This window comes from Leishmania donovani, chromosome 29 (genome assembly GCF_000227135.1).
Source record: "Leishmania donovani BPK282A1 complete genome, chromosome 29".
Taxonomy (NCBI): domain Eukaryota; phylum Euglenozoa; class Kinetoplastea; order Trypanosomatida; family Trypanosomatidae; genus Leishmania; species Leishmania donovani.
The window spans coordinates 367,069-394,786 of NC_018256.1; the positions used below are offsets into that span (position 1 = coordinate 367,069).

General features: G+C 58.0%; 6 protein-coding genes across 6 annotated transcripts; all 6 read left to right on the plus strand.

Moving 5' to 3' along the window:
• Positions 1 to 917: 917 nt before the first annotated feature.
• On the plus strand, positions 918 to 3,191 carry LDBPK_291030 (hypothetical protein, conserved; the record flags this gene model as incomplete). Its single annotated transcript, XM_003862472.1, has 1 exon — positions 918 to 3,191. The coding sequence occupies one exon, from the start codon at positions 918 to 920 to the stop codon at positions 3,189 to 3,191; it is 2,274 nt and encodes a 757-aa protein (XP_003862520.1).
• Positions 3,192 to 5,652: 2,461 nt separating this feature from the next.
• Positions 5,653 to 7,377, plus strand: LDBPK_291040 (hypothetical protein, conserved; the record flags this gene model as incomplete). Its single annotated transcript, XM_003862473.1, has 1 exon — positions 5,653 to 7,377. One exon carries the CDS (start codon positions 5,653 to 5,655, stop codon positions 7,375 to 7,377), a length of 1,725 nt encoding a protein of 574 aa, XP_003862521.1.
• Positions 7,378 to 9,793: 2,416 nt separating this feature from the next.
• Positions 9,794 to 11,092, plus strand: LDBPK_291050 (hypothetical protein, unknown function; the record flags this gene model as incomplete). The annotated part of the gene is made up of 1 exon (XM_003862474.1): positions 9,794 to 11,092. One exon carries the CDS (start codon positions 9,794 to 9,796, stop codon positions 11,090 to 11,092), a length of 1,299 nt encoding a protein of 432 aa, XP_003862522.1.
• A 3,429-nt stretch (positions 11,093 to 14,521) lies between these two features.
• LDBPK_291060 (kinesin, putative) lies at positions 14,522 to 19,519 on the plus strand (the record flags this gene model as incomplete). The annotated part of the gene is made up of 1 exon (XM_003862475.1): positions 14,522 to 19,519. One exon carries the CDS (start codon positions 14,522 to 14,524, stop codon positions 19,517 to 19,519), a length of 4,998 nt encoding a protein of 1,665 aa, XP_003862523.1.
• A 2,101-nt stretch (positions 19,520 to 21,620) lies between these two features.
• LDBPK_291070 (hypothetical protein, unknown function) lies at positions 21,621 to 23,264 on the plus strand (the record flags this gene model as incomplete). Its single annotated transcript, XM_003862476.1, has 1 exon — positions 21,621 to 23,264. One exon carries the CDS (start codon positions 21,621 to 21,623, stop codon positions 23,262 to 23,264), a length of 1,644 nt encoding a protein of 547 aa, XP_003862524.1.
• Positions 23,265 to 24,134: 870 nt separating this feature from the next.
• Positions 24,135 to 27,113, plus strand: LDBPK_291080 (hypothetical protein, conserved; the record flags this gene model as incomplete). The annotated part of the gene is made up of 1 exon (XM_003862477.1): positions 24,135 to 27,113. The coding sequence occupies one exon, from the start codon at positions 24,135 to 24,137 to the stop codon at positions 27,111 to 27,113; it is 2,979 nt and encodes a 992-aa protein (XP_003862525.1).
• Between the last annotated feature and the right edge of the window lie 605 nt (positions 27,114 to 27,718).

Genomic DNA, 27,718 nt, shown 5'->3' on the forward strand with positions numbered 1-27,718 from the left:
TGGACCTCTGCTCATGCTTTTCCTCTCTCGTCCCTGTCTCTTTGCCTTCTGCATCGCTGTCGTTTTTCCGCCAGGCTCTCTCTTCTGCGCGATGCCTTCGCCCTACTCAGTAGTCGTTTGTCTTCCGCTACCCTGTCGCATTTTTTTTTCTTTGAAAGCTTACGACAGGAATGAAAGAGGGCGGGATGATCTAAGTAATAAAAAAGACGATAGGATGATGAGGAGTGAGTCAAGGCACTTTCCACGATTCCAATGACATGCTTCACCACACACGTATCTTTTCTTCATTTTGTTCTTCTGCTCATTTCAGATCTCGAGGAATGGAGTCATGACAAGCGTTTGCTTTTTCCCTCCACCCGCCCTCCTCTTGATTACTCACCATGACAGGGGGATCCTTGGGTGACGGAAAAGGGGGATACGTAAGTCTACCTATTCGTGGGTAGGGTTACCCGATGGGGACCTGAAAATAACAGAATTCTCACTGATAGCTGTGCCAGCTCCAGAGGTATCGAGGTCGCGAGCAAAGGGATACCAAATCGGTGTACTCGTCCACGGCAATGGGAAACTCACCAACCAGGAAGAGTTGGAAACACATGGATCGCAATGCATCATGCCTATCTTGTGACATCGTTCTCTCTCTCCTTTTATTCTTCTCTCAGTTTCCCTTTCTCACTCAGGTCGAGGGAGCTTTCTTTTTTGCGTTTTCCTTTCTTCGTGCAGCCTAATACTTACCTTTTTTACTGTGGATTTTACTTTCCGTGCACCCTGAAGTACAAGTGGTTGGGTGTGTGCTCTGTCTTTTGGTAAAATTCGTCCTATTTCGGAGTAAGCTTCGAATACATATATATATATATATATATTAGTTCATTTTCTTTTTGCTGCACGGACTTGTATTGTTTTCTGGAACCAGAGACACAATGAAGGCGCTGCACCTTCGTCACTACAGCGGCCAAGAGGCCGAGGAGCGCTACAAACTCGCAACCCCTCGAAACCTGCTTTCGCAACGCATGCCAACAGTTGACAGCGGCGACCCGGTGGCCAAGATGGAGGAGATCCGAAACTACGTTCACAACACAATGGAGCTGTTCGAGAGGGTTTTCGACTGCCTTGCATATGAGGAGTCCTTCCTTGTGCCGCCCATTCACAAACTTCGCCATCCCATGATCTTCTACTACGGCCACACCGCATGCTTCTATATCAATAAGCTCCGCGTGGCTGGCCTAACGGAGCGGATCAGCCCGAGGCTCGAGAATATGTGCGCCATCGGCGTCGATGAAATGAGCTGGGATGATTTGAACGAGGCGCACTACTCCTGGCCTAGCGTGGAGACGGTGTGCGAGTACCGTCGCCAGGTGCGCGACCGCATTGACCAGCTCATGTCGAGCGGCAAGTTTCCCCTCAAGATGCCGCTGACACTGGCAAACAGCACCGATAATGACGCTAACGCCTTCTGGTGGGTGATGCTGATGTGCGCCGAGCATGAGCGCATTCACTTCGAGACCGTCTCCGTGCACGTTCGCGAGTTGCCAATGAAATACATTTCTACGGTCATGTCTGACATTTGGCAGCGCTGCCCCGACGCGGGCACTCAAGCTCCAATCAATGACCTCGTGCCCATCGCGGGCGGCAAAGTACAGGTAGGCCGCATGCCGAACTCTCGTGTGTACGGCTGGGACTGCGACTACACGAATGGATGCAACATAGTGGAGGTGGCGCCGTTCAAAGCGAGCAGGTTTATCGTCTCCAACGCTGAGTTCTTCACGTTCATGAAGGCAGACGGGTACAATGTGCAGCGGCACTGGGACGAAGAGGGCTGGAAGTGGGTGCAGTGGAAGAAACCGGAGCACCCGTGGTTCTGGGTGCGTGACGAGACCCGCCAGAGCGGCTTCGCGCTGCGTCTTCAGACGCAGCTGATCGATCTCCCGTGGGACTGGCCATGCGAGCTCAACAACCTCGAGGCTCACGCCTTCTGCTCCTTCAAGAGCGAGCAGCTGGGCAAGAGGATTCGCATGCTGACCGAGGAGGAGTGGACGCTGCTGTTTGACCGGTACATCGGAAAGGATCAGCCGGAGTGGGGTGAGAAGGCGCCTGGAAACATCAACCTCGAGCACTACCAGAGCAGCTGTCCTGTCAGCAAGTTCAAGCACGGCGACCTTTATGACGTGATCGGCAACGTGTGGCAGCATTGCGAGACCCGCGTCCACCCCTACCCTGGGTATCGGGTTCATCCCTTTTATGATGACTTTTCTCTCCCGACATTCGATGGCCAGCACGCGTGCATGAAGGGTGGGACGTGGGCGAGCACCGGCAATATGGCCACCCGCGACGCCCGCTTTGCCTTTCGCCGCCACTTCTTCCAGTACATTGGCTTGCGCTACGTGGAGGGACCTGATGTACTTGAACCGCAGAGCAAGTGTGGTTGTCTTGGTCTCGATCCTGAGGTGGATGCCATTACCAACACCTGTTTCCGCGACTCTTTCCAGGGCTTGCCAAACGGCTGTGTTGCGATCGCCGAGTATGCCAGGAGGATGTTCGCGGAACATGCCACGGTGCCAGCGGTGAGAGCAATGGACATCGCATGCGGCGGCGGCCGCGTCGCATTCGAGCTAACGACGTCCTTTCAACAGGTACTTGGCGTCGACTATACGGCGCGCCGTCTGATGCCTGGCTTCGCCATTCGCGAGCGCGGCGAGTGCCAGTACAGCGTCCAGAACTCAGCCAACGGGGAGCGCACTGCCCATACTGTGAAGAGTGAGAACTTCCGGTGGGAACCGACCCTCAAGCGCGCTACCTTCTTTCAGTCCGACCCCACAAACCTGCACTCCCACCTCTCCGACTTGTCGTTGGTGGTGTGCTGGAATTGCTTGGAGCGCAGTTACCAACCAAGCGCCATTCCTGCCCACCTGCTCAGCCGTGTCGCAAAGGGCGGTCTTCTCGTGATTGGTGGCGACTACAACTGGGATAACATCAAGAAGAGCGCCGAGGACGCTGACGCGCAGGACAACACGTACTTGACTGACCCCTTGATCACGTTCAAAGGCAACTATCAAGCAGAGATCTTCCATCTGCTGGGCGGCAGTGATGCGGTAGAGCAGGTGGGCGAGGTTGTGTCCATTCCGGTGGCCTTTCCGAAGACGGAAGACACAGCCGACATCCGTGTCATGGAGCTCGCGACGTATCGCAAGAAGTAGGAGTGCGCAAAAGAGTCTCTGTAGAGGCCCCAGAAAAAGCGACGCCACGACGACACGTTGCCCAGCTTGAAATCTCCCCTTCAACCCTTTTTCTATTTTTTTCTTTCTCTTGTTTGCCCCAGCCCCCTGAAGGCAGGGGTAGGGGGACACCTAAGTGTGGTGTCCAGGGTCCGTTACACCCCGCGTTGTGTGTGAGGAAGGCAAGCACCCCCTGTCCCCTGCCAATGCCGAACATCCTCTGGTGGTGGCAGGGCCAAGCAGCTGTGACGTAGGGGTGGACAGGGCGATGTGTCGCTGCTGATGTCGGCGGTCAGGTCGTGGATGGCGTTGCGCCGGAGCGACCTGCGGCAGTGAACGCACTTGCGCCATCCATCTGGTGGGCATGGTGTCGCCGCAGCTCGAGCGCATCCCCGCCCCGCGCCTCACACTGCCTGCTGGCGGGGGGAGCCTGAGCTACCCCGAGGGACGCACGAGGTGGGGACCGGCGCAATGTGAGCCGCTGTGAGGCGGCCTCCGCTTCGCAGGCCGGTAGTGTTTTGAGGCAGAGGCCATGCTCGGATGACGGAGTCGGCGCATTGCTGTAGAGCGTGTGCACGACTGCTTTGCGCCACGCGATGGGGGCCTGCGACATGCCGGGTAGAGTGTTGTCGAGCTCACGTTGCGTGGCGGAGAACGGACGCGCTCATAAAAAGTGTTGAAAATGGAGTGGGGAGGAGCGGGATGCGCCACAGCTTGACTGCAGCCACGCAGCTGCGAAGGAGAGGGAGTAAGTTCACCTTTGTCTCATGGTAGATGTGTGCAGAGTGTTGTTATGCATGCCTCGGCACGCTTCAGGCCACGCGTAGAATGGATCTTACGAAGCAAACCCGATGTCACCGAGCCGTCTTCTCTTTGCTCTGTACAACAGTGAGGAGTCGCAGCAAGGAGTGACACGGCAGTCTGAGGATCTCTCTGCGTTACGCGCTTAGCTGCTTATACATGTATATCTGTGGGATGTGTAGTTTCTGTTATCTACGCTTCCACTCCTCTGATTCGCAGAGAGAGATGTGGCCACCCAATGTGCTCAGAAGAGAGGGCTGTGCATATATGCACTCCAGGTTATCAGAACTTCAGGGTGGAGTCGTGGCTGTAGTTTCTCAAACACTCCCCGACTCTGAGAAGAGCTCAGGAGCGAATCGTGGAGCGTTCATCTTGACGCACCTTGGCTGAACGAGCATGGGCAAGGGATGGAAAACGGAAACAAGAAAACACTCCACTTTTCGAAAACGGGGAACAAAAAACAGATGTTTAATAACGATGGTTGGACTCATGTGGTTGCATTCATGCATCTCTGAAGAGTCGCAAAGGGTGTGCTGACATACATTCTGTGTGAAACGGTAGTATGCGGATGGGCTTTCTTTCCGTAGCGCTGTGCTGCACTCCTTCCCGCGTCATATCTTTGCGCTTCGTGCTTTTTTGTTCGCTTCTTTTTTTTTTTCACTCTTCCTCAGCTTTCTTTCGTTTTGTGTCCTTTAACGCGAAGTGATGTAGCGCTACCGCACACACATGCACCCCTCCTTTTTTTCGTTGTCGCTGTTGTTTCTCTTTTCATTTTTTTTTTTTACGAATACATGTCTTTCAGTGACCATCACTATTTCTGCACTTGGCGCTTTCTGGATGCGTGTGCGTGCAGTTCTTGTACACATGTTTCCACTTAGTATGATATATTTATCTTTTTCTGCTCCATATCGGAGAAAAAGCGAAACAAAACAATTTCTGTAACAGCAAAGAAAATACGAGGGACTTTATTCGAAAGGGGACGAGAGAAGGGAGGCAGCAACAAAAAGGAAATGCGTTGAGACAGGGACGATCCCGAGCTCGGCTCGCACAAGCTTTCCTTTCCTTTCTCTTTTGTCGGATCATTGCACCGGTCGGGGCCAGCGACAATCTGGGCTTGCACTCCCCCTCATGAAAGGAGAGGGCACGGCTGCTGCGCGGAACGACTCTCGCGCGGCACAAGCCACACTCGGCTGCTGCTGGTAGCGCACGTTGTCGCCTTCCATGCCTCAGAGCGGTGATATGCGCCCCCTTTCTTTTTGCTGCCTGATGAGCAAGAGACACTCTACTCTCCGCCTACTTTTTTTTTATAGCCTTTCACCCCACTTGATTCCTGTGTGCCTATATGAAGGTGGTCTCTACCGAAGAAAAGGCATCGCGCACAACCCCTCTTCTGCCTCGCTTCCGCGACCACCTACAGTCGCCTTTACACCTTTGGCACGCAGTCGCTTGCTGCCTTGCACCTTTGCAGGGGGCCTTCAAACGCACTTCTGTTCTCATTGATCTCTCTGTTGGGGTCTTGTCTCTGCTCTAGGAGGAGGGGGAGGGTGAGAGTAGCACCCGCAGATGCTGGGTAGTGGAGTTGACAGCCCTTTTGCTGCAATCGACAGGGCATCAGGACGCTGTGGACAAGGCTACTGTTGGAATGAAGGGTAGATATTTTACGGAATGCGCTGCTGCTGCGGCTGGCCGCTGCCTAGGTGTGTTGCCTCGCTCCAGTAACGGGCGTGCGAGCCGACCAAACTGCAGGGCTTCTCTTCTGATTACAGAAAGCCTTGCCGCCGCACGGCATTTCAGTAGTACTAGCGTCACCGACACCAGCACCGCTGCTACCCCACGAGCCCCGCAAGCGAAGAAAGCAACTGAATCCAGTCCCAAAGGGTCCACTTCCAGCGGTGAGTTGCCGCCCATCATTGATACTCCCGCGCCACCACGGCCTGCGCTCTATGTCCCGCCTGAGGAGCGCGACCCGAGCGATGAATCACTCGCTTTTCTCAAACCGGGTAGCCCACTACAACATCTGACGTGCCGCAGCGAGGAGGTACAGCTCCCGGAAGGCCTTGATCGGGCTCCGTCGATTGCCGAGCGCCAACGGGCCGCCCCCATCTACATGGATGCTGATGCTGCGAGAGTGCGCAGCACAAGCGTGCACGCTGGGCATTCTCTTCTTCAATGTTCTGGGATCGACACGAGCGCGTACTACTACAGCGCTCCACAGGCACCGCCTGCTGCAGAAGGGGATGTGTCAGCGGTTGGCGCACTGGATGCATCGCACCGTAGTCGCCTGCGCACCCTCCGAGAACACGCTCCTCGCCGGGGATCGGAGTCAACACCGCTCGGCGCCGACCCCACGGCTGGCGTCTTGAGCGGTGGTGGTGTTGGTGCAGGCAGTAGCTGTAGCACCGCAAAGGAGCGAAGCATGTTCGCAGCGTCGCACGAGTTTGCTGCCGTAGAGAAGACACCAGAGGAACTGGAAGACGAGAGGCAGCGGGCGGCCCCGAAACCCACCGCCAAGCAGCTGGAGACGGACATCAAGAGGCTTGAGTACTACCAGGGCACCCCGCAGTACGATAAACTTTTCGCAGACTTCTGTTCCAAGTACAGCGCAGAGGGGACTGCGACGAAGGGCGTCAAAGGGCCCGTTTACACGGCGGAAGAGGTGGAGCGCGGCTTGGAGGGGCAGCCAATCGATTACCACCACAGTAGCACCAAGTTGCAGGCGGCACTGTTCTCTGGACCGCGTGCCTACGACCCTGTCACGTTCATGCAACAGCAAGGCGTCTTGCGCTTCCAGGGCTATGCGTTTCCGCCTACGGTGGAGCTCGGGAAATTGAAGGGAGACGGTGATGAGCTGAAGGCGCTGCACAACGCGCACAAGAGCCACCCTCTTGTTGCACAGGTGCGGCGCGGAATGAATGCGCTGGTTGGGCGCAAGGATGCGTGTGATGACTACGTGGCGATGGAGGACAAATCGAAGGAGGACACCCATCTGCTGTACCGCACCTTGGGCCTCGAGGCGGTGCAGCGGCGGAAGATGCGCTACATGCTGACTGATTTCGATTACGCAGACAGAAACACCGCGTTTCATGTCATGATGTCGTACCCGTACACGGACTGGCTCCACGTGTTTTACATGGTGCTGGTAGGCTGGTGCTTGTATCAGCTGCAGGTTCGGTGCGGCGCCTACGAGTTCTACGACGAGTATCTGGGGCTTGACCTCCGTCAAGTGCCGCGGCTGCAGAAGCCGATCCTGGCCGGCATCACCATTGTCGTCATGACCTTCTTCTTTTTCCAGCCTCTCTTGGTCGCCAGCATTGCGACAACAAGAGCGTACCGGATTGCAATGAAACGCCCCATCGGCCCTCCGTAGGGCGGCTTCCTTCGAATTGACGTTCTTACCTCTGTGTGTCTGTGCGTGATGAGGAGGCGTCAGATCGAAGAGATGGTACTCGGCGCACGCGTACTTACGTGCTTCGCTTTTCGTATCACCTCGCGCTTTACAGCGCGCGTGTTTCCGACGGATTCACGACTTCGCGCCGCTGCTCGTGTTGGTCTAGAGCGAGACGGAGACCGACTTTTGTATTTCGTTGGAAAAGTCGAACGCTAGGTGCCGATGAAGAGGCGTTGGTTGTCGTTTTGAAGTTGCTTTCCAGACCCTCTTCAAAAAAAAAGGAAATCAGGAACACAGACTCAAGACAAGGTGCGCCCTTGATGAAGGGAAAAGGGTGCCGTGTGCCATGCAGGCGCAGGGGATGTGTATTCCCTGTGTGAGCTACGCTGCTCCTCGACGGCACTCAATACCAGTCTTCCACACACTAGAGAGTGAACCCTCAGGGCACTCAAACCCTCTCCGCCCATTTGGGAATGGAAACTGAAGAGTCCTATTTCCACTGCTGGTTTCGGTTTGCTGCGATTGGTGCTGGCTTGTTTTTCTTTCTCATCTCTTCTCATATCCTTTTCCTTGCACGTTTCTCTCCCCGTAATGTCCATTATACGGCGCTTCGCTCTCTCTCCTCTACTTGGCTGCTGCTTCACATTTCTTCCCGCCTTTCACGTTGGCCACACAAACGCAGTCTTCCCTTTTTTATTCCATTCTTTTTGTCCCGTCTGCTTACTTCTTCCCTCTTCCCTTCTCCAGGTTTCACTAGCGACACACATCTTGTTTGAGAGTGTGTGTGCGTGTGTGCCTACGCGCGTTCCCCATTGCCTCTGAGCGCGTAAAAAAAAGTTTGCGATTATCATCAAACGCTCCGTTCGCCCCCTCCCCCCAACGTTTCCTCGAAAGACTAACAAAACATAGAAAATAGACGACGATAGGAGAAGTTCGCCGTTTTGCTGTCACCCGCGTTACGTCCAGTAGCGACCTGCAACCACCTCGGATATGTAAGCACTATATAACCATATTTGTGAGACTGTACTTCATTGCGCTCTTTTCCTCTCTGGTTTCCTTTTCTCGCCTGCTACGCGTTTCTTGTATGTGTTGTATTGGATGAGGACAAATTAATGCTTTTTGACAAAAAAGTTTATCGTGTGTCTCTCTTTCTCGTGCTGAGGAGCAAACAGTAGAGGAAGGAGAGAGAGGCACGATACGTAAGCAGATCGCATCTCTCTCTCTCTGTGCGTGTGTACATTTCTCCTCCACTCCTTCTGTCTTCCTCTGTCCTCGCTGTCGCCGTCAACAAATTTGGTCGCACTCCTTTTCGCGGATTTTCGTTCTTTCTGTCTCTTCCCTCCTCCCATTCAAGCCTTCTCTCTTACACACGACGTCAACGCTTTCTTTGTCGTCTACCCTCGCCATGTTCATCCCTCTCCAAATCCTTTTCTCTTTCTGACTTCTCCGTTGTCTGCCTCCTTTTCCGGGCGGCTCTTCGCTCTGGTCTTCCTCGTCGCCCTGTGCCTTCTACTGAACGCACCAGCTTTCCCCCTTTTTTTCTCCTTGGCTGTGCACGTGTGTGTGTGTGTGTGTATTCTACGCTGCCCGAGCAGCTGAGGAGCGCAGAGAGATCAATACAATACTTCTCCCCCAAAAAGAATATATATCGCCATTTTCGCGCTTGGGCTCTTCTTGTTGCGGTTCTCTGCCGTCTTTGAGACACTCCGTTTCACTTTTGCGTACCTTCTTTTGTTTTGTCTCTCTGCCGTCGTTGCGACTTTTCTGGCCATCGGTGTGTCGATGAATGTGTCTGGGTAGGTGGCGTTTTTCCTTCTTTCCTCTCTCATCTTTGAGTGAGTGTGCTTGTGTGTGCGCGCTTTTCCTCTCCGTCCTCGCTGTCTCCTGGGTCGCGTCGTCCTTGCTGATTCTGTGGAGTACATGCTTTGTACTTGGACCAGAGCAGCAAGCGCAGCGGCAACAAACGTTTCCGCTCTTTTTCCGTTCCTCCTTTAGGGGTTTTTGTTTTCCTCTTGGGCTGCTTCGCCGCTCTCCTTCCACATTTATTGAACCTTGGCTCGGCTGCTCCTCATTCCCCTTTCCCCCCTTTCACCTTTCCCCTCTATCATTGCTCATCGGCGTTCTTCGCCCTCTTCGTATACGTGTACGTGTGTGTGTGTGTCCTCGCATATCCGATTCCGTTTTGGGAACGCTGCCGCCGCTGGCTCTTTGATCGTGGAATTCCTCACTCCTCCATTTTCTGGCTTTCCCCCTGACCAGCTTCTCTGCGGTGTGGTACTCTCGTTGCAAAGGGCATACCACACACAAACGGAGTCGCGGCGCACGCCGACCACAGAATCTATATATATATATATATGTACATAGCGTCCCTGCCGCTGACGTTTCAGAAGGCGCGATGTCAGGACGTTGCTTCTCGAAGAGTCTGGCGTCGGATGTCGACTCGGCCGCCGCTACCGAGAGCTCTCTCTCCGCAACCGAGGCGTCGACAGATGGCCATCGCACAGGTAAGCAGCTTCGCCATGTCGCCTTTCTCCTTGAGAAGGACTTGAAGGAGACGGACACGGAGAAGGTGCCACGCGCTGCCTTTGCCGGCCGGCGCGGCGGCGCAGGTGCGCGGTCTACTGAAGAGCAATGGTCATGGAGTGGCAGGGCAGAGGCCGACGCGCTCCGGCAGCGTGCGCTGCAGTGCGGCGAGGATTTCGTTCGTGTGGCAAGCGGGCTCGGCTACGAGGTGGTGGCACACACTCCTACGGCGTTTCTTAAGCGCGGGATGTCAGAGAAGACGGCTGCGCCTTTTGGAGTTGCCCAACCCGAAAAGCAAGGTGGAATCGGCCTTGCGGTGGCGAAGAGTGCGACGGCGCGCGCTAGCACCGGCGCTGTCCCTCTCAGCTCGCCGTCGGCCGCCGAGACCACGGTGAGTCTTGCGGCCCCCTTCGGCTCCGGCGGCTCGCCGGTCTTCCCACGGAAGGGCGAACTCGACAGCTGCAGCAGCCGGTCCAGTTCCCTTGGCACCGAGGATCAGGTCGGCATGGTACCTGTGCTCAGCCCGCTGTTGCAGGGCAGCGAACCCGGCCAGCGTCGCCTCTCCACTGATGCGTCTCTGCGCGCACTCGAGGTGCAGGCTCCGCGCACGACTGGAGCGCACGCCGGGATATACCGCTACCCAGCCACGATCGCGTCCTTGCACTCCTTACAGGATAGCACGCCCAACTCGGTGGCAGACGGCAATGGCGTGCGCACGTCGCCCCACCGTTCATCCCGCACCGGCTTCGGGGCGGAGCATCACACGAACGACGGCGCCAACAGCACACGGGTTGTTCAGTGGACGCCTACCACGAGGCATCCTTCCCCGGCAAGAGGGTCGCCGGCGTCGCATCGGGCTTTGACGCCGCGCACAGTTATTCCCACCCGCAACCACCCTGTCACCGCCTCACTCATGGTTCCTGGCCAGCAGAGCGACGCCTTTGCGGTCCGTCTCTCTATCATGGACGTCACCTCGTCCCGTACCAACAGCAACGCCAATACTTCCATGAGCGCCGAGCACCTAAACGGCCACGAATTCGCGAATGTCGGAGGCTCGCAGAACACGAACAACCGCTTCTTTACGTCTTCCACGGACGCATTGAACACACCAGCGGTGCGCATGACGGACGACGAGGATTGGCCGCGAGCGACGGGCCGCTTGATTCAGTAGGGCAAGAACGGGACAACGCCGGTTTTTGTTACCGCACCCCTGCTTCGTTTTCTTATCGGCTTCCTTCGACGTTTGGCGTTGACTTTGTTGCCTCGAGGGGTCGTTTGGGCCGACAAACACGCCTTCTCATTACCACTCTCGCATCACTCCCGGTCTCACTCTTTGTCCACACAGCGTTGTTTGCGTCTGGGTGCGCATTCACGCCGCGAACACACACACAAACACATACATCTGGTGAGAGGCTTTGCTTTTGTATTTGCGCTGTTGCCCTGCCACGTCACGTGGCCCTCTTTTTTTTCCGCCGCGTTTTTTTCTTTTGCTGATCTCTCCCCCTCACCCCCTCTGAGTGGCACTCGCTCAATCTTCTTATGCTTCTCCCTCTGTCTTGTCTGTTTTACCATCTCTCCCTGCATGCGCGCACCTCTCATTTTCTTCCTCCCGACTGTGGCCACACCGTACTACAGCCGTGCATCGCACTCAAAGAAGCCAGGCAACCTCATTTTCATTTACCTACTTCTTCACCTTTTCCTTGTGACTCTCTCTCACTCCGTCCGTCTAAGCAACTATACATTTCTCTCCACGTTTCTCACTGAAACGTAATTGTGGTCCTTTCCATTGTATTACACTCGCTTGCCGGCTAGAAAATAGGAAAGGTGCGCGCGCACACACACGCACAAATGACGAGCGGAAGAGCGACCCGAAGTTGATCTTGTGGGCCTCACGTGAACCCGCCGCGCTCCTTTTTCCTGTCGCTTTCTTCACCTCTATTTCTTTTGTGGTTTGGTGAGGGGTGTCTTCCTCATCTTTTTTCTATCTTTCATTGACGTGTGTGTGTGTACCGTTTACATTTATCAACATTACATATATATATATATTTCCAATGTGTGTGCGCGTATGTGCGTGCGCGTTGACGAGCGACACACACACAAAGGGGAATGCCTCCGGTATACACGCGTGAAGGGGCAGTGTACCGCTATCATGTGCTCGGGGGGGGGGGTGATGTGACCCTGCCGCTGTTCTTTTTTCGCTCTCTTTCCTCATGACCGGGGGTAAGGGACACCTAAGTGTGGTGTCCAGGGTCCGTTACACCCCACGTTGTGTGTGAGGAAGGCAAGCACCCCCTGTCCCCTGCCAATGCCGAACATCCTCTGGTGGTGGCAGGGTCAAGCAGCTGTGACGTAGGGGTGGACAGGGCGATGTGTCGCTGCTGATGTCGGCGGTCAGGTCGTGGATGGCGTTGCGCCGGAGCGGCCTGCGGCAGTGAACGCACTTGCGCCATCCATCTGGTGGGCATGGTGTCGCCGCAGCTCGAGCGCATCCCCGCCCCGCGCCTCACACTGCCTGCTGGCGGGGGGAGCCTGAGCTACCCCGAGGGACGCACGAGGTGGGGACCGGCGCAATGTGAGCCGCTGTGAGGCGGCCTCCGCTTCGCAGGCCGGTAGTGTTTTGAGGCAGAGGCCATGCTCGGATGACGGAGTCGGCGCATTGCTGTAGAGCGTGTGCACGACTGCTTTGCGCCACGCGATGGGGGCCTGCGACATGCCGGGTAGAGTGTTGTCGAGCTCACGTTGCGTGGCGGAGAACGGACGTGTGAAACGTAAAGAAACAGACAAACAAAAGCCACAAAAAAGGCGCTGAGATCGGCGTCTTTTGTTTCGGGTAAATTCTCTTTCACTTGTGTAACTTTTTCGCGTTTTCTCACTGTTTTTGTGCCTGATGCCTTCACGTGAATGGCTCTTGTGCTTTTTTTTCATAATTGCTCCCTTTTTTTTTCTTGTGTGTGCCCCGTGTCTTTATCGCATGTGCCTGCTTGTGAGAATTATGTGTGTCCTCACGTGTGTGCGTCTGCATCTCTGTGTTAGTGTGCGTTGCACCACCACATGGCTTTCGCTTGCGCTGATTCGTTTGCGTTCGTGAATGCAGACGGTAGCATTTTTTTTCGTCATATTTAGGTGTTTTTTTTTCGGTGGCTTGTACTCGGCGCTGGTCTGATTGGTCGTTTTTTTCTATTCTAGTAGCAGCTCTTGCCTCCTCCTCGTAGCTTCCAATGAGTCTCTCGATCTCGCTGTGGACCTGCTCTCGCGCTTGTGTAGTTTCGCTGTTTCTCCAGTGTGAGAAAGCGTACTACTATCACTGTGGCAGCAGTGTGCTTTTACGTTCTCTTCTCCATTTGTGTTTCGATGGGGGCTGCCAGCGCTGCATTGTGTCATCAAAATGCGCGTGATAGTGAGAAGTAAGCATGAGGCAACAACCCAAGAGAAGAAAAGGCACATTACCGGCGCACCACGGACGCCAACGGATTCTTTGCAGCGTGGCGGCGGCTGACCAGTTTGCTGTCTAGCTTCTCCTGCTTCTCTCCACTACCCAAGTCATGTGCACCTTGATGACACGCCCTCTGCCGCTGTACTTCTCTCCCACCTCTTTTCCTCTTGCCTTCACGCAGTGACAGCGGCAGCACTGCTCAATGGCCAATCACGCGCTTTGGGCACAACACGCAAAGAAGTACAAGAAAACGCAGGTGTGCACACGCTTACAATAGAAGGAGAGTGTCACCATTGTTACGGATTAACTGCAGGGCAGAGGCGTTCTCCTCTTCCTCTTTCTCTTCCTCTTCAGCACTATATCTCACACGTCCACGAATCGTGGAGGAGGCCGCTCCCTGACGTGTACGCAAACTAAAAAAAAAGATTAGATATCACGAGAGAACACGCAACCAGAAGGAACAGGCGCCCCTCTACATATCCGCACACACATACACACACACATTGACGCGCCCACGCAACCACAGTACAAGAAGGTGTGCATCCGTGTTTAGCGTGTGTCTCCCTGCTACACACGCAGACGCTGTATAAGGCTGTTCAATATTCTTCTTTCACACGCACACACGCACACCGTACATATTATACACACACACATATATATATATATGTGTATGCGTATATGTATTCTTTTTCTCGCTCTTTCGTTTCCCCGCTCACATCTGTCGCCGTACAAAAAAGTTCATTGCCTTTTTTGTGTTGGCGTGCTCGCTACCGGCAGACCTCGTCGTCTGCGGACCTGTGTGCGTGTGCTGATCGTCGCGAGGTTTGATCTCTTCGCATCTCCCTTTTGCGCTTGTGTGTGTGCATGTGTGTGGGTGTATCTCCTCTCTTTGCAAGTACCGCTGGACTCTCTCGAGAGAGCCGTGCACAGTCCTCCCCCTTTTCTTTTTCACCGCCATTAAGGGCCGGGCGGATGCTGCCTCGTGAGTTGGCCCGCTCACCGCACATGAGCTCTGGCGGCTCGGCGATGACGCAGCCAAAACGGCCGACTGGCCCTCCAGGCACTCGCCCCATGTCTGCTGCCTCTCCTCTCATCACGCTCTCGCAAAACCAGCTGCCTCTGAGGAGTTCGACACCTTTGCCGCCGCGCAGTGGTGTGTCGTCGACTATGGCCTCGCGGCCAAGCTGCAGCATTTCCGGCAGTTTCCAGCCCACACCCAGCATCCTGGGCGCGCAGGAGGAGAAGGTGCGCGTCGCGGTGCGCTGCCGTCCTCCGAATGCGGCCCACGGGGAGCACAGTGATGACATCATCGTGTCTATGAACCCGTCAGCGAACGAGGTGTACCTGCTGGACCAGGAGGCTGCGCCGTGGCGTCTGGACATGCCGCTGTGGTCGTGCTCTGGCGTGGCCCTCGACGGCTCACATGCGGTGTCGCAGGCTGGCGTGTACGAGGCGGTTGGGCGGCCGCTTCTGCAGCACGCACTTGACGGCTACAACAGCACGCTCATGGCGTACGGGCAGACAGGTAGCGGCAAGACCTACACGATGATGGGCGACCACCGCGATAACGAAGGCGGCGAAGGGGCCGGCATTATTCCTCGCATGTGCCGCGACCTTTTCCACGAGCTGAACAACCGCTCCTTCACCGCCCCCAGCGGCGAGCGCCTCAGCTGGGAGGTGCACGTGCGATACGTCGAGGTATACTGCGAGAAGATCAGCGACCTCCTCAACTGTGGCGCGTCGGTCGGCATTCGCGAAGAGATCACACCGCAGAGCGCCACTTTCGCTCTGGTCGGTGCTCGCCGTGTCAAGGTAACCGCCACAGATGACCTTCTGCAGGCGCTTGCAATCGGCAACAAGTGGCGCCGCACGGCGGCCACGAAGCTCAATGACCGCAGTAGTCGCAGCCACGCTCTCTTTTTGATTGACTTGACGGAGATCATCTCTTTCACTGAGCCTGACGGCACCGTCGCCAGCGCACCGAGCAAGAGCCTCAGTATTCGCCTTGTCGACCTGGCCGGGAGCGAGCGGGTGAGTGAGACAGGGGTGCACGGGCAGAAGCTGAGGGAGGTAAAGGACATCAACCTCTCTCTCTTCACCCTTGGCTGCGTGATCGAGTCCCTCTCTGACCCCAAGCGGCGCGGTATCAAGCCACCGTATCGTGACAGCGTGCTGACGAAGCTCCTTCGAGATGCCTTCGGCGGCAACAGCAAGACAACAATGGTTTGCACAATCAGTCCTTGCGAAGCGCAGCGCCTGCAGACGGTGCAGACGCTCCACTACGCAGCCAAAGCGCGCCGTGTGCTGAACAAGCCTCGCGTCAAGGAGGACCCATCCGCTATGGAGCTGCGCCGCGCCAACGAAGAGCTTGTGGCGCTGCGGCGCCAGCTGGATGAAGCGCAGCGCAACGGCAACCACTACGAGTCCATCGAGGCGGAGCTGAGGGAGGCAAACATGCGGCTGCGCCGCGAGCAGAAGGAAGCGAGGCTGCGCAAGCAGGTGATGGAGAGGCGTGAGGCAGAGCTAGCTGCTCGGATGCGGGAGCTGGAGGACCAGCGTGAGGCCTACGAGGCGCAGATGCAGGCGCTCGAGGCCGAGGCCGAGCGAGCGCGTGCGCAGCAGGAGAAGCGCGAGGAGGAGCTGCGTCGGGCACACGAGATGGCCACCGAATACGCACGTGACCGACTCAAAGAGATGGAGGAGCAGTGCGTCTCCGCCGAGGCAGCGCTTCGCTCCAGAGAGGAGGAGCTTGTGAAGAAGCAGCGTGCCATCGAGGAGAAGATGCGGGCAGCAGAGGCGAGCTCGCGGTGCCGCATTGATGAGTTGCAGCGGCAGCAGAAGGACATGGAGAACGCGCTGAAGGAGAAGGAGCGGTTGACCTCGATGCACGAGCGCGAGATGCGCCACAAGTACAAGCAGGCCGAGGAGAATCTGAGGGCCATGGAGAAGCGTAACTTCCAGATGGAGGAAGAGTGGGCAGCCAAGGTCAGGGCCCTCGAGGCGACTGCGAAGCAACGAGAGGAGGATGTGGCGCAGCGCATTCGTGAGGCGCAGGGGGCGCAGTGCAAGGCCGAGGCCGCGGTGCGTCGGAAGGAGGAGGAGCTGCAGCGGAGGTGGATCCAAGTCGACAACGAGGCACGGCGGCTGCAATCCGAGGTGGCGGCGAAGGAGGCAGAGCTGAAACGGCGCGTGCAGGAGGCGAACCGCAGCACGGAGCAGCGCGAGGAGGAGCTCAACGAGCGTCTGCGCAAAGCAGAGTACGAGCTCAGCCGTCGTGAGCGTGAGACAGCGCAGAAGCTGCTCGAGGTAGAGGCACTTCAACAGGCGACTGAGCTGCAGTCGGAGACGACCCGCGCGAAGGAACGAACGATGAAGGAGGCCCACAACGTCCGCACCGAGTCCCTGGAGGCTCTTGAGGCGCAGCTTCAGCAGCGCCAAGAGGAGCTGCGCAAGCAGTTCGATGAGGTGATGCAGATGAAGAGAGCATGGAATGCGCAGCACGCGGAGCAGAGGCAGAAGCTGCAAGCAGAGCACGAGGCCGCCCTGCAAGCTGTGAAGCAATGGGAGACTGACGTCTCTCAGCGGGAGATGGAGCTGCGCCGGCAAAACGACGAACTTGCTGGCAAACTGCGAGCGCAGGAGATGCAGCTAGAGAAGCAGCAGATGATGCTGCTGGCGGATAAGAACGAGTTCGAAACGGCGATGCAGCGGGAGAGGCGTGCGATGCTTCACACGAGAGAGGAGATGCAGCTCGCCCAGGATCGCAACGACGTGGACTGCAAAATGCGGCAGGATAAGCTGCGCGAGTGGGAGACGGAGCTGCGCGACCGCCGCGCCGAGATGGAGGCGACGCAGAGGGAGCGCGAGGCGGCGCTGCGGCAGAAGGAGATGGCGCTGGTTGCGCTGCAGGATGCGACGATGGCAAAGGAGGTGGAGCTCTATCAGGCACAGGAACGCCTCAAGGCAGAGCAGGCAGACCTGCAGCGCGTTGCCAAGGCGACCGAGACGGAGCGAGGACGCCTAAAGGCAAACTGCACACGTCTACAGCGATGTGAGATGCGACTAGGTGACGTCGCCGATCACAGCATCTTTGACTCCGGCGCGCTCGACGACGTGCGCATGTCCGCCGAGTACATGGCATGCCAAGGCCACGCCGAATCGTCCGCCGATGTGTTGAACCGACGAGAGCAGCGGTACTTCTGCGCTTTTGAGAGCATGTACCGCGCCAACATCCTGGCCGAGGAGAGGATAGAGTTTCGCAGCTTGGCCCGCAGCAACCAGCTGGAGGCTCGCGATATACAGCGGTGCGTCGAGGTGATGCGGATGCAGGAGGTGACAAGCGCGCTGCAGGCGAAGCTGAACGCGGCCTTGAGCGAGTCCAAGGCTGCCGAGTCGAGGGTAACCGCATCACAAAGGCAGGTGGAGACTCTGAGAGGTGAGCTGGAGAGCTTGCGGCGGCAGGCCCTGGAGGTGAAGGTGCAGATGGGCAGCGCCGTCGCCGCCGCCCAATTTGCGGAGGCGCAGGTGCGCCAGCTGCGGATCGAGGCCTACGAAGCCGACGCAAAGCACCGCGATCGCGAGCAGGAGTGCCAGTCCGCCGTGATAAAGGCGCAGAGCGCCGCCACCGCTGCCGCCCACAGCCAGGACCTCCTCCACCAGCTGGCGATGCGCATGCTGCTAGCGTGCGAGGAAGAGCAGCGCAGCCTACTTGAGCACCATCAGACCAGCGAGCTCCAGTCACTGCATCTCTTGCAGATATCCGACCAGCGCGTACTGGATCGCGAGGGTGCCATCCGCAAGTGGCAGTCACTCTACCGTCGTTGCAGCGAGGGGAACACGTCGACAAGGGTAAAGGACGACGCCGCGCGGCAGCGACTCACGGACGAGGAGGCTCAGCGCTTGCGCAATCTCCAGCACGAGGGCGATGTGCTCGCACGCAGAGAGGATTGCCTAGCCGCAGAGCGGGAGCGGGTTGAGCAACGTGTGCTCGACTTTGAGAGCTACCAGCGCGCACAGATGACGGAGCTGTCGCGGCAGGAGCAAGAGGTGAAGGGGTACTTGCTGGAACTGGAAGAGATGGATCAGCGCAAGATGCGCGAGTACGCCGAGCGCGAGCAGCGCCTCGTGGAGATGGCGGAACACCTCAAGATGCGGCAGGCCCGTATTAACACCAACGCTCAAGACCTGTTTCAGTCTCTGCTTCAGCGATCCGCGGAGCAGCAGTCGGCGCTGGCAGAGGCGCACGAGGAGCTCGAGCGCGTTAGTTTGCAGCGTACCAAGTACATGGCGCGGGAGAGGCAGCTCATTGAGCAGGCACGGCACGGCAACGCGGATGCCATGCAGCAGCTGGTGAAACTGCACGAGGAGTACGTCGAGTCGGAGAAACATCAGCTAAAGCGACGAGCTCGCAGGCTGGAGGAGGAGGAGGCGCACAACAAGCAGCGTCTGGCTGAGCAAGAGGCGGAGATTCACCGCTACCTGCTCGATATCGAGGCGGAGGATGTTCGCCGCAACGCGCTCTCACACCAAGGCCAGGAGCTGATGCGGAAGGCCGAGGAGCGTCTGTCCAAGGCGCAGTTTAAGGAGGCTGCGTTGCGCGACCTGGCCCGCCAAATCCACCTCGAGGCTATGGAGTCAGAGGAGCAGGCGCGCGCAATGGAGACAACGCTGAGGCGAAAGGAAAAGTCCGCTCGCGAGAAGCTCAAGCACCGAAAGGTGGAGCTGGAGCAGCTGCAGCGTGCAGCCAGCAGCGCCGCCGAGTACAATGAGCAGACGCTGCTGGACATGGAGGCGGACTTGTTGGCGATTGTGAACAAGAACAAAAATGCCGAGCATGTCATCAAGACACGCGAGGCGGAAATCGAGCGGCAGAAGATGTACTACATGGAACTCTCCAAGATGTTGGCTGAGCGCGATGAGATGCTCAGGAAGGAGCACGCGCTGCGCCTATGCGGCAAGAAGAACGCCGGCTCGTTGGCTAAGGACCTACTCGATGTCAACGACGCTCTGCGCAAGCAGGTGTTGACGTGGAAGCAGAAGTTCGACGTCCTTCTTTCGGAGGGCAAGATCGAGTGCGAGAAGTGCTCGTGGAAGAACAAGCGAGACACATCAATGTGCATGTGCTGTGGGCACGCAGGCTTGCTAGACTTGTCGCAGACGTGTTGATGCGATTGTGTTTTCTGCTCGTTTCCGAAACGTATACTCCGCTGCCGCGCTCGCATTTGTGGCTTGTGGATCCGTGTATGCTTTGAGCGCCCCCCTACCGTTAGCGCTTCCGTCATCACATCGCTCGACTAACCATAGAGCAGACACACACAACCATGGTGCAAATACGGAGGGAGAGGGGTGAGGGAGAATCAAGGTCCCTGACGTCCTCTGCACCTTCACATGTGTCGCTGACACCTTTGTCCCTGCTGGGTATAGAGATTAGATGGTGCGTTGGGGTTTCAGTTTGCGTGTCTGTGAACAATGTAGGCTCTCCGCTGCGCTGCTTTACAACTATATATGTAGTCTTTCTTAGCCCTTTCTATACCTTCACGCTTCCTTGCCCGCCCTTTCTTAGCCGCTTCCGTTTTTTTTTTTCTTCTTGCCTCCCTTGTCCTTCTCTCTCCTCGACTTTGGCGTTGCTTGCCGTTCAGCGACGCGGTCGCTCTCAGCCTCTCTCTCTGACTGGGCTCGTGATGCCTTTTACCCTCGCATTTGCCGCACTTCTGCATAAGCGTCCCTCTATCCTGTGTGCGTGAGTTCGCTCTAGTCCTTTCTTGGTTTTTCTGTTGCGTTGCTATGGTTGCGTCTTGCTTGCGCATCGCTTGCTGGTTCGTTGCGTTGCCTCCCTCCCTCTCTCTCCTTGTCTGAGATGCGTGTGGGCGCGCTTGTCGATCGTCAGGTTTTGGCTCAAGGATGACAGCTCTAGAAGCATGAGAGGTCGTCCTTTTGCACTTCCTTGATGAGGGCATGCGCTGCTGTCCGCATGTTTGCACGCGCAGGAGCAGGGGCGGGCTCGATGAATGGCATCGATTAGTGTGTGGCGCGCTTCATCCCTCTTTTCTTCCATCCTTCATTCTTCTTTTCCTCTGCGGATTTTTGTTTCTTGTCTCCCATCCGAGGAACAGCGGGCGGTTGAAGTGCGCCACCCAGGCGCGTGCCGTTGCTCTCTCTCTCTCTGTGCGCCTGTCTTGCACGTTGCCTGTGGCTTTCCCTCCTTTCGCTTGTCTTCCATTCTTTTCTAGATCTGCATCCTACACCAGAGCCGAGTCTTTGTGTTTTCCCTCTTCTCCCTTTACTGACGTGTCGATGAACCGCACTCTTGTCGCACAAAACAGATGCACACATCCCAACTACACGCACAGGCACGGTGCTTCGTCGCGTGCGTGCGCTGCCCCGCTGCCTGCACGCTTTCCTTTCCCTCCCCAAATGCGCTTTTTCACGCACCCAGCGCTCTGGATCCATCGGCTGAGAAGTGGGAAACGTGCGAGCGACAGGGGAGAGAACGGGCCAAGCGGCACTTGCGCAGATGAGGGCATCGGCTTCTGTGCAGCTCAGTGCAGGAGTGCAGTACCCCTGCTCACATCATCCCCGCACACGCTCATGCGCGCTTCCTCTTTCCCGGTCTTTTAGACTTCTCCCCTCCCCTCGCAGGCACTCCACGGTTTCGGTGAAGGGGCAGCAGGGCTGCAGAGCGAGTTTGATGCTATCGAAAGGTTTACCAGATGCCGCGCTCCGAAGGAGATGGAACTCTCTCCTCCCAGCGCGGGACATGCGACAGCACACACACACACACACACACACATGCTGCTCTTTGCCTCTTCCTTCTTTGTTCTCCACTTCTGTTTTCTCTCTGCATTTTCTCGCACAGTGGAGAGGGACTCGGCTCACGCGGCAGCCGCGATAGCACCAGCAGCGGTGCTGCTCACTGCTGAGACGACGAGAGAGAGAGAGGGACGGCAACGTACGCGTCACCGTGACGTATACTAGAGCACGAGCGCGTGGATTTTTCAGCAGAGAGCCGTCAACGCACAGCGAGCATACTCCTTTCCTTTACACTTCTCCTGTTGCGTCCCCCTGGTCTTTTGAGTCCTCACCTGTGCACCCACTGGCAACCACGCGACGAGGCGACCTATTCCTGATTTATGCCCACTTCTCTCTCATATCCACAGGCAGTACCAGCACCCCACAGACTCTCTACTGGTCCCCTCATCTCTCCCCACACCATCACGTCTCGCTATTTACAGTTCGGCGTGTTGGCTGCCTAGGCGGCCCCGCCATCATGCGTTGCAGCGCGTCTACGCAGCAGCTCCTCGATGAGCTCGCCGCGCGAGAGCGACGAGTCCTGCAGCAGTTGCGCGATCTCTCCGGTATGAAGGCATCTCCGATCGCACCTAGCCGGCCCTGCGCAAGTTTGCCGATGACCCCGGAGCGACTCAACGTCGCTTCAACACACCCGGCATCGTCGACACCCCTACCGCAACTGCTTCCCTCTCCTTTGTCTACCACCGAGCATGAGGAGTATCAAGTAAAGACGCCGTCGTGGCGCCAGCAGAGCAGCTGCCACCATGACGTCCACCACCCCTCGCGTGGGACTTTGGGCAACCTGGAGCGAGACCTTCAGCGACTTCAGTACCTACTGCGGCACAGTCCGCTGACGGGGACGCAGGCAGCGATTGCGGACGCAGGCGACGAGAACGGCTCTGAGGCGACCAACGCACAACAGTCGCAGCAGCATCTCCCGATGACGCACAGAGACGACGGCGCTGCAATGGCACGTGAGAAGAGGACACGCGAAGCGCGGCGGCCCAACTTGAGTGCATCCCCGGTGACACCGGAGGTGAAGCGCGACCGACAAGAGATGGAAGCCTACTACGCTCCACCGCCGCCCCTGACGCCTCTCCCATCGTACGCAGAGGCGTCTCTGCAGCATCCAGGCGGCGGCTCAACCTCTCCAGCGCGAGGCAGTGCGGTGCTCAGCATGGACGATGAGCCCTGCGACGAGGATGTGGCGCTCGCCAGTGACGCTCTAGCACACTTCTCTCAAGTTGCTGCGGGGTTGGTAACCAGCGGTGTAGAGAACCGGCTTAGAAGGGCGAATACGACTATGTTTCCTGGACGGTGCTCAGCAAAGACTGTAGGCGGCTTGCAAGCGAGCCCCTACCGTGAGCCAGACGACACAGTGCCGAGAGAGGCGCACAGTCGGCAGGGCGTCACCCCTGCGGTGACCCCTTCGACTAGTGAGTGGCGACGCTCTCCGGTGCGGTGGTTTTCTTCTTCCGCCCCCACGGCGACTTCAATCTCGAAGGACGCGCCCCGACACGAGTGGTGCGAGGAGGGGGAGGAGGAGGTGACGATGCTCTGTGTGTCTGCGTTGGACGCATGGGCTGCGCATCGCTCGGCGCATTGCGTGCCTCACGGGACAGCCAATTTCGACTCGGCTTCCATTGCGACCTCTCCACCGCCGGCGAGGCCATTTTCTCGGGCTTCACGTCCACCTCTGTCGCCATCTCGTCCCGGAGAGCTATCGGATATCCACGCAACTCCGCACCCAGCCCTGCCGAGCACCAACTCGCCCCCACACGTACCAGCGCGGTCCCCGTCTCCCTTTGCCAAAACCTGTCAACTCGCCGTTTCCACTGCCGGTCTCACCTTCCTCACACCTACCCTTGACGAGGACGGAGCTGCGCAGCCCTTCGCTGCCACATTACCGCCGCAAGCTGCAACGCCGCAAGAAACCTTGCACAGCGGTAACGACCACCACAGCAGCAGAGTATCGACGGAGCCTCAGACTTCGTGTGTTGCATCCGCCTTGCCGAGCGGTGTCATGCGAACCACCTCGTGGTCTACTCTGAAGGCGTTCTACGCCCGACAGTCCAGCGCCGGCGCCCTAATGACACCGTCGTGGGAAGAGGGTACCCGATAGCTTACGAAGCGCAGATGGAGTGCAAGGGCAGCGCATGGGGGCTGGTGATACGGCTGCCCCTTTTCGCACTATCGAACGAGAGGGGCCCGTTACGGAAGCGGTGCCATCATCTAAAGTGCGCACTCTTCGTTACCACACGCACACCCATTTACGCCTGTAGCATCCTTGCGTGGGGTGAGGGGTGGGTGGGCATTCATAGACTGGCATAGAGACAGCTTATTCAGCTGACCTAGGAGGAGACGCACGCACCAGAGACACAAGCATACTCGCACATATTTACACGCGTGCACCTGGCTTCGGCTCCCACACGTGCATAGGCGCGCTCGCTTTCTCACCGGCTCAACGGAACGACTCCTGGTGCGTCGTACTGCGGCAACGTTTTTCGTTCATCATTTGCGTTTCCTGAACACATCGGCCACCTCAGTGCGCGGCATCACGCGAGCAGAAAAGGCGCATAACCCAACGACGAACCTCTCGCTGCTCTTTGGTCTCCGATTTCTCTCGGCTGAGGCTCACTTCATTCTCTCCGTGGATCTCCCGACGTTTGGTTTCAGCTGCCGAACAGTGATGGAAAAGCGCGCTGACCGCCACACACCTCTTGTTTGCATGTCGACTCTCGCTTCCATACTTCCTTCACCTCTGTCTGTTTCCTTTTCCTGGCTCGCCGGCATAGGCAGCACCATCGACAAGTTCATGTACGCGTGAAGAGGCGCAGAGTCAAGTTGCTGCGACGCACGAGCGAAAGTTCACCGTGAGCCTCATTGGCGAAGTCTGCTGCATTCCTGCACTCTATCAAGAAAATAAGCAGGCGCACGCTTGGAACAGTAGCAGCATTACTGACTCTGCGAGTTTGTTGCGCCCTGCCCGAGCATGGAGGAATTACCCGCGCCATCGCCTGCTGCGTCGACAGCGCCGACGCAGGTTAATGTAGAGTTTTCGAGCGACGACGCGCTGGTGCCGTCCCCCAAGGTGCTGATCGGCACTACCGACGAAGGTGGCCGCGCTCCTCGCAACCGCGAAAGCCGGCGCATTCAATTCCTCGACGACGGTAAGCTCTTCGAGGGCCACTTCACCGTCCAGTCGCGCAATCTCAAGAGCATTATCCAGTATCTGGTGGACCGGCAAAGCGAGCAGGATGTCATCATCCAAGATTTGCAGAGGCAAGTGCACGTGCTGCGCACTCGTCAACTGAAAGCCAAGCAGCGGGCGGGAGGGGATGGCGAAATGTGGCTGCGGGCTGCAGCCGCCTCCGGCAAGTCCGCCTCTGGGCGTGGTGTAGAGGACCGTGTGAAGCACATCGAGCAGTTCCTGCAGCTGTGGGGTGTGCGCCTCGGGGATGTCGCGAAGCTTGTCGAGGAGTACGGCGATCCTGTCATCACCCCCGACGCGTATACCTCGTACCTTGTGGATCTGCCCGCGTTTCGCTTCACTCGTCGCGAGACGCGTGCTTTCGTGATCAGTGCCAGCGAGCAGTCCAGCATCAGCGCCGCGGCAGCCGCAGCCGGTGACACGGCGACGCGTCGGCGCCACAACAGCAGCCCATCAAAGCGGGAAACGGGCTCGGCTGGCTCTTCCTCCGATACTGAAAGGAAGTGCGACGACGGCGCTACGGAGACAGCACTCGAGAAGGCAACTGCCGCCCTCATGAAGGCCGAGATGCTCTTGGAAGAGCTGCGCAGCATTCCGGCACGGCCACCGCCGCCATCCTCCAAGGCCCGCCGAGCCGAGGCTTCGGCACCGAATACGGACAAGGGCGGCTCTGGCGGTAGCGGCGGCGCAATAGACCACGAGGCCCGCGCAGACATCGAGGAACTCGGCGACTACGTGATACGCCGCTTCCAGGAGCTAGAGGCGCAGTCGATGATGACGGCAGCAACGGTGGCCAGGGCCGCTGCTGCGCCGCGAGCAGAGAAGGGCGGTGGCAGCAGTGTGGGCGGAGGCGGGGCCGCTGCTGCAAAGGCTGCCCCAGCGCGTCCGAAGCAAGTGCCAACGAAAAAGCCGGTCGCAAACACCGCCTTGCCCACGCCTGCGCTGGAGCCTCCTCCGTTGCCGCACATGGTTCCTGGTGAAGTGATCGACACCGTTGCCCGCGAGGACGCTGCGACGTCCCTTGACCTGCTAGAGGAGCTGGAGGTGACGATGGAGCGTCGGTTCAAGGAGGTGAACAGCGCCCTTGCGAACATTGCGCTGCGCACTGCTTCCATGGCAAGGAACAGCAGCGGTAGTGCCCCTTCTGCGGCAGAGCCTGAAAAGCAGCAGCAGCAGCGGTCCGGCTCGCCGTCGTCAAAGAGCCCGTCGAGCAAGACACGGTCGCCGTTCTCAGGCAAGCTGGCCGACAAGAACGCTGAGCCGAAACCAGTGGTGGACGATATCGAGGCGGAGGTGGAGGAGGCCAGTGTGTCGGCGTCCGCGTCTCATGCGCCATCCTCAACATCCAAAGTGCTTCGCCCATCCAAAGGCAAATCAAAGCAGACGGCTAGCAACCCTGCTGGACCTCTCATCCCAAGCGTTGGGGTCGATCAGGCGGCCAGGGATGAGATGGCGGCCCTCTCAGACCGAGTCGGCGACCTCGAGGAGGAGCTGCTGGAGCGGTGGCAGGCGATGGAGGAGCGGCTGCGCATCATAGGCAGAGCCGCTATGAAGCAGAGTGTGTCCAACGCCGCTGCAGGGCCGGGCGGCACAGCAGTCACGGCGGTGAACCGCGCCCCTGTTGTGGACCGCAAAGCCCGTGAGGACGCTGCCCTTTCCCTCATGCGGCTACAGCAGCTGGAGAAGGAGCTGGCGCAGCTGAAGCGGCAGTGGGCCTCCGCAGATGCCTCCGCCAGGTCTGCCCTTGGCAACGCCGACCCGCCTGCAGGCGCAAGCAAAACGATACTCACCACGCCGGCCGTACCTATGGAGCCGAGCGCGCCGCTGCGGGACACGTATGACAGCAAAGTCACGGACCTAGAGAAGGAGGTGGCGCAGCGGATGGCGGATGTAAATGAGGCCATTGCGCAGCTAAGAGGCGGGGCCATGCGGGTCACACCCGGCCTCGACGCCGCTGTCTCGGCGGCGCGAATCACGAATGGCACTGGCCGAGTGGACGTGCTCTCCGATCTCAATACGCTGGCGTGGATTGCCTCCCTGGCACCGTCAGCGGAGAGCCTCGCAATTCTTCCAGATCAGCCGCAAACGCATCAATCAGAGGCCACTTCACCCTCCGCTTTACCGGCTCAAAACCACCTGACCTTACGTGCAATGGACACCGATGCGCTTCCCGGTGTAGCGGCAGAGGGCCGCTTGCCAGAGGTGGACCCGTCGCGGCGTGCTGAGACGTATCAGTCGGTGCTGGCACTCGGCTACAGCAAAAACACTGACGTGGACCTCTTCACCGCCTACCTAATGGGCGGCAGCTCCTCCGGGGCGAAGCGCACGGCTATCAGCCGCCTACGTCCTCCCGACGCGCCAACGTTTGGCACCCATCTTGTAGAGCGTGCTATGGTTGACTTGCCGGCAGACACCGCGATAGTCGCTGCCGGGGAGGCGGCCAATGTGGCTGAAAAACGCACTTCTGTGCAGAGCAGCGCCGCCGCTGCCGCGCCTCTTGTTGCCGATGCGCAGCGTGAAGCAGTTGTTGCAGCTAAATCATATCTGGAAAACCGAACTTTCTCCGTCTCTCCACCACCCGGGGCTCCCAAGGGCGGCATTACGCGTGTGCGGATGTCGGAGGTGAGGGGCGTGTCACCAGCAGCGCCGAGCTTACCACATCAGCACGTCCGCGAGACTCTTGTACACACCGAACCGTGCCTGGTCGTCAACTGTGCGTGGTGCGACACCGAGAAGGCAGCGGAGCCGACCCTCACGTAGGCAGGAGATCCTAACGCGTGGGTGGCCGGAGGCGTGGGAGAGACTGCGTGCGCTTGTGTCTTTGCGGGGGACGTTCGCGTGCTGTGGCTTCACTCTCGCGGGGATGTACGCATTCCCACCGCTGGTCTTCTCTTCCCCTGCTTGGGGGCGGGATGGAGGTGGGCGGAGGCGGCCTCGGTGAGAGGTCGCGCGCAAACGTATGTACACTAGAGGCGCATCTTTTCTTTTTTTCCGGTTCCCTTCTTCGTGTGCTGTTGTTGATGTCATGCGCATAGCAGACTTCCTTTGTGTCTCCATTGCCTATGTTTACAATGTCGACACTCGTGTAGCGCACTTCTTTGAATTTCGCTGTGCCTCTCCTTTCCGTAGGTGCTTGGGTGGCTGTATGTGTGCGCATCCGCATCTGACGGAGCGACACACCGCAAAACGATGGAGAGGGGAGGGGTCCAGGGGCACTGGAGGAGGGGCTAGACGGCGCGAAAAGAGGACGAGGGGAAGGGGGAAGGGCAGAGTGCGATGCGATTGTCACGCGCAGCCCCCCCTCCCCCCGCCTTCCGCTCTCTACGCGTTTTCTGTTTCCTATTTGGTCCCCCGCCTTGTCTCCT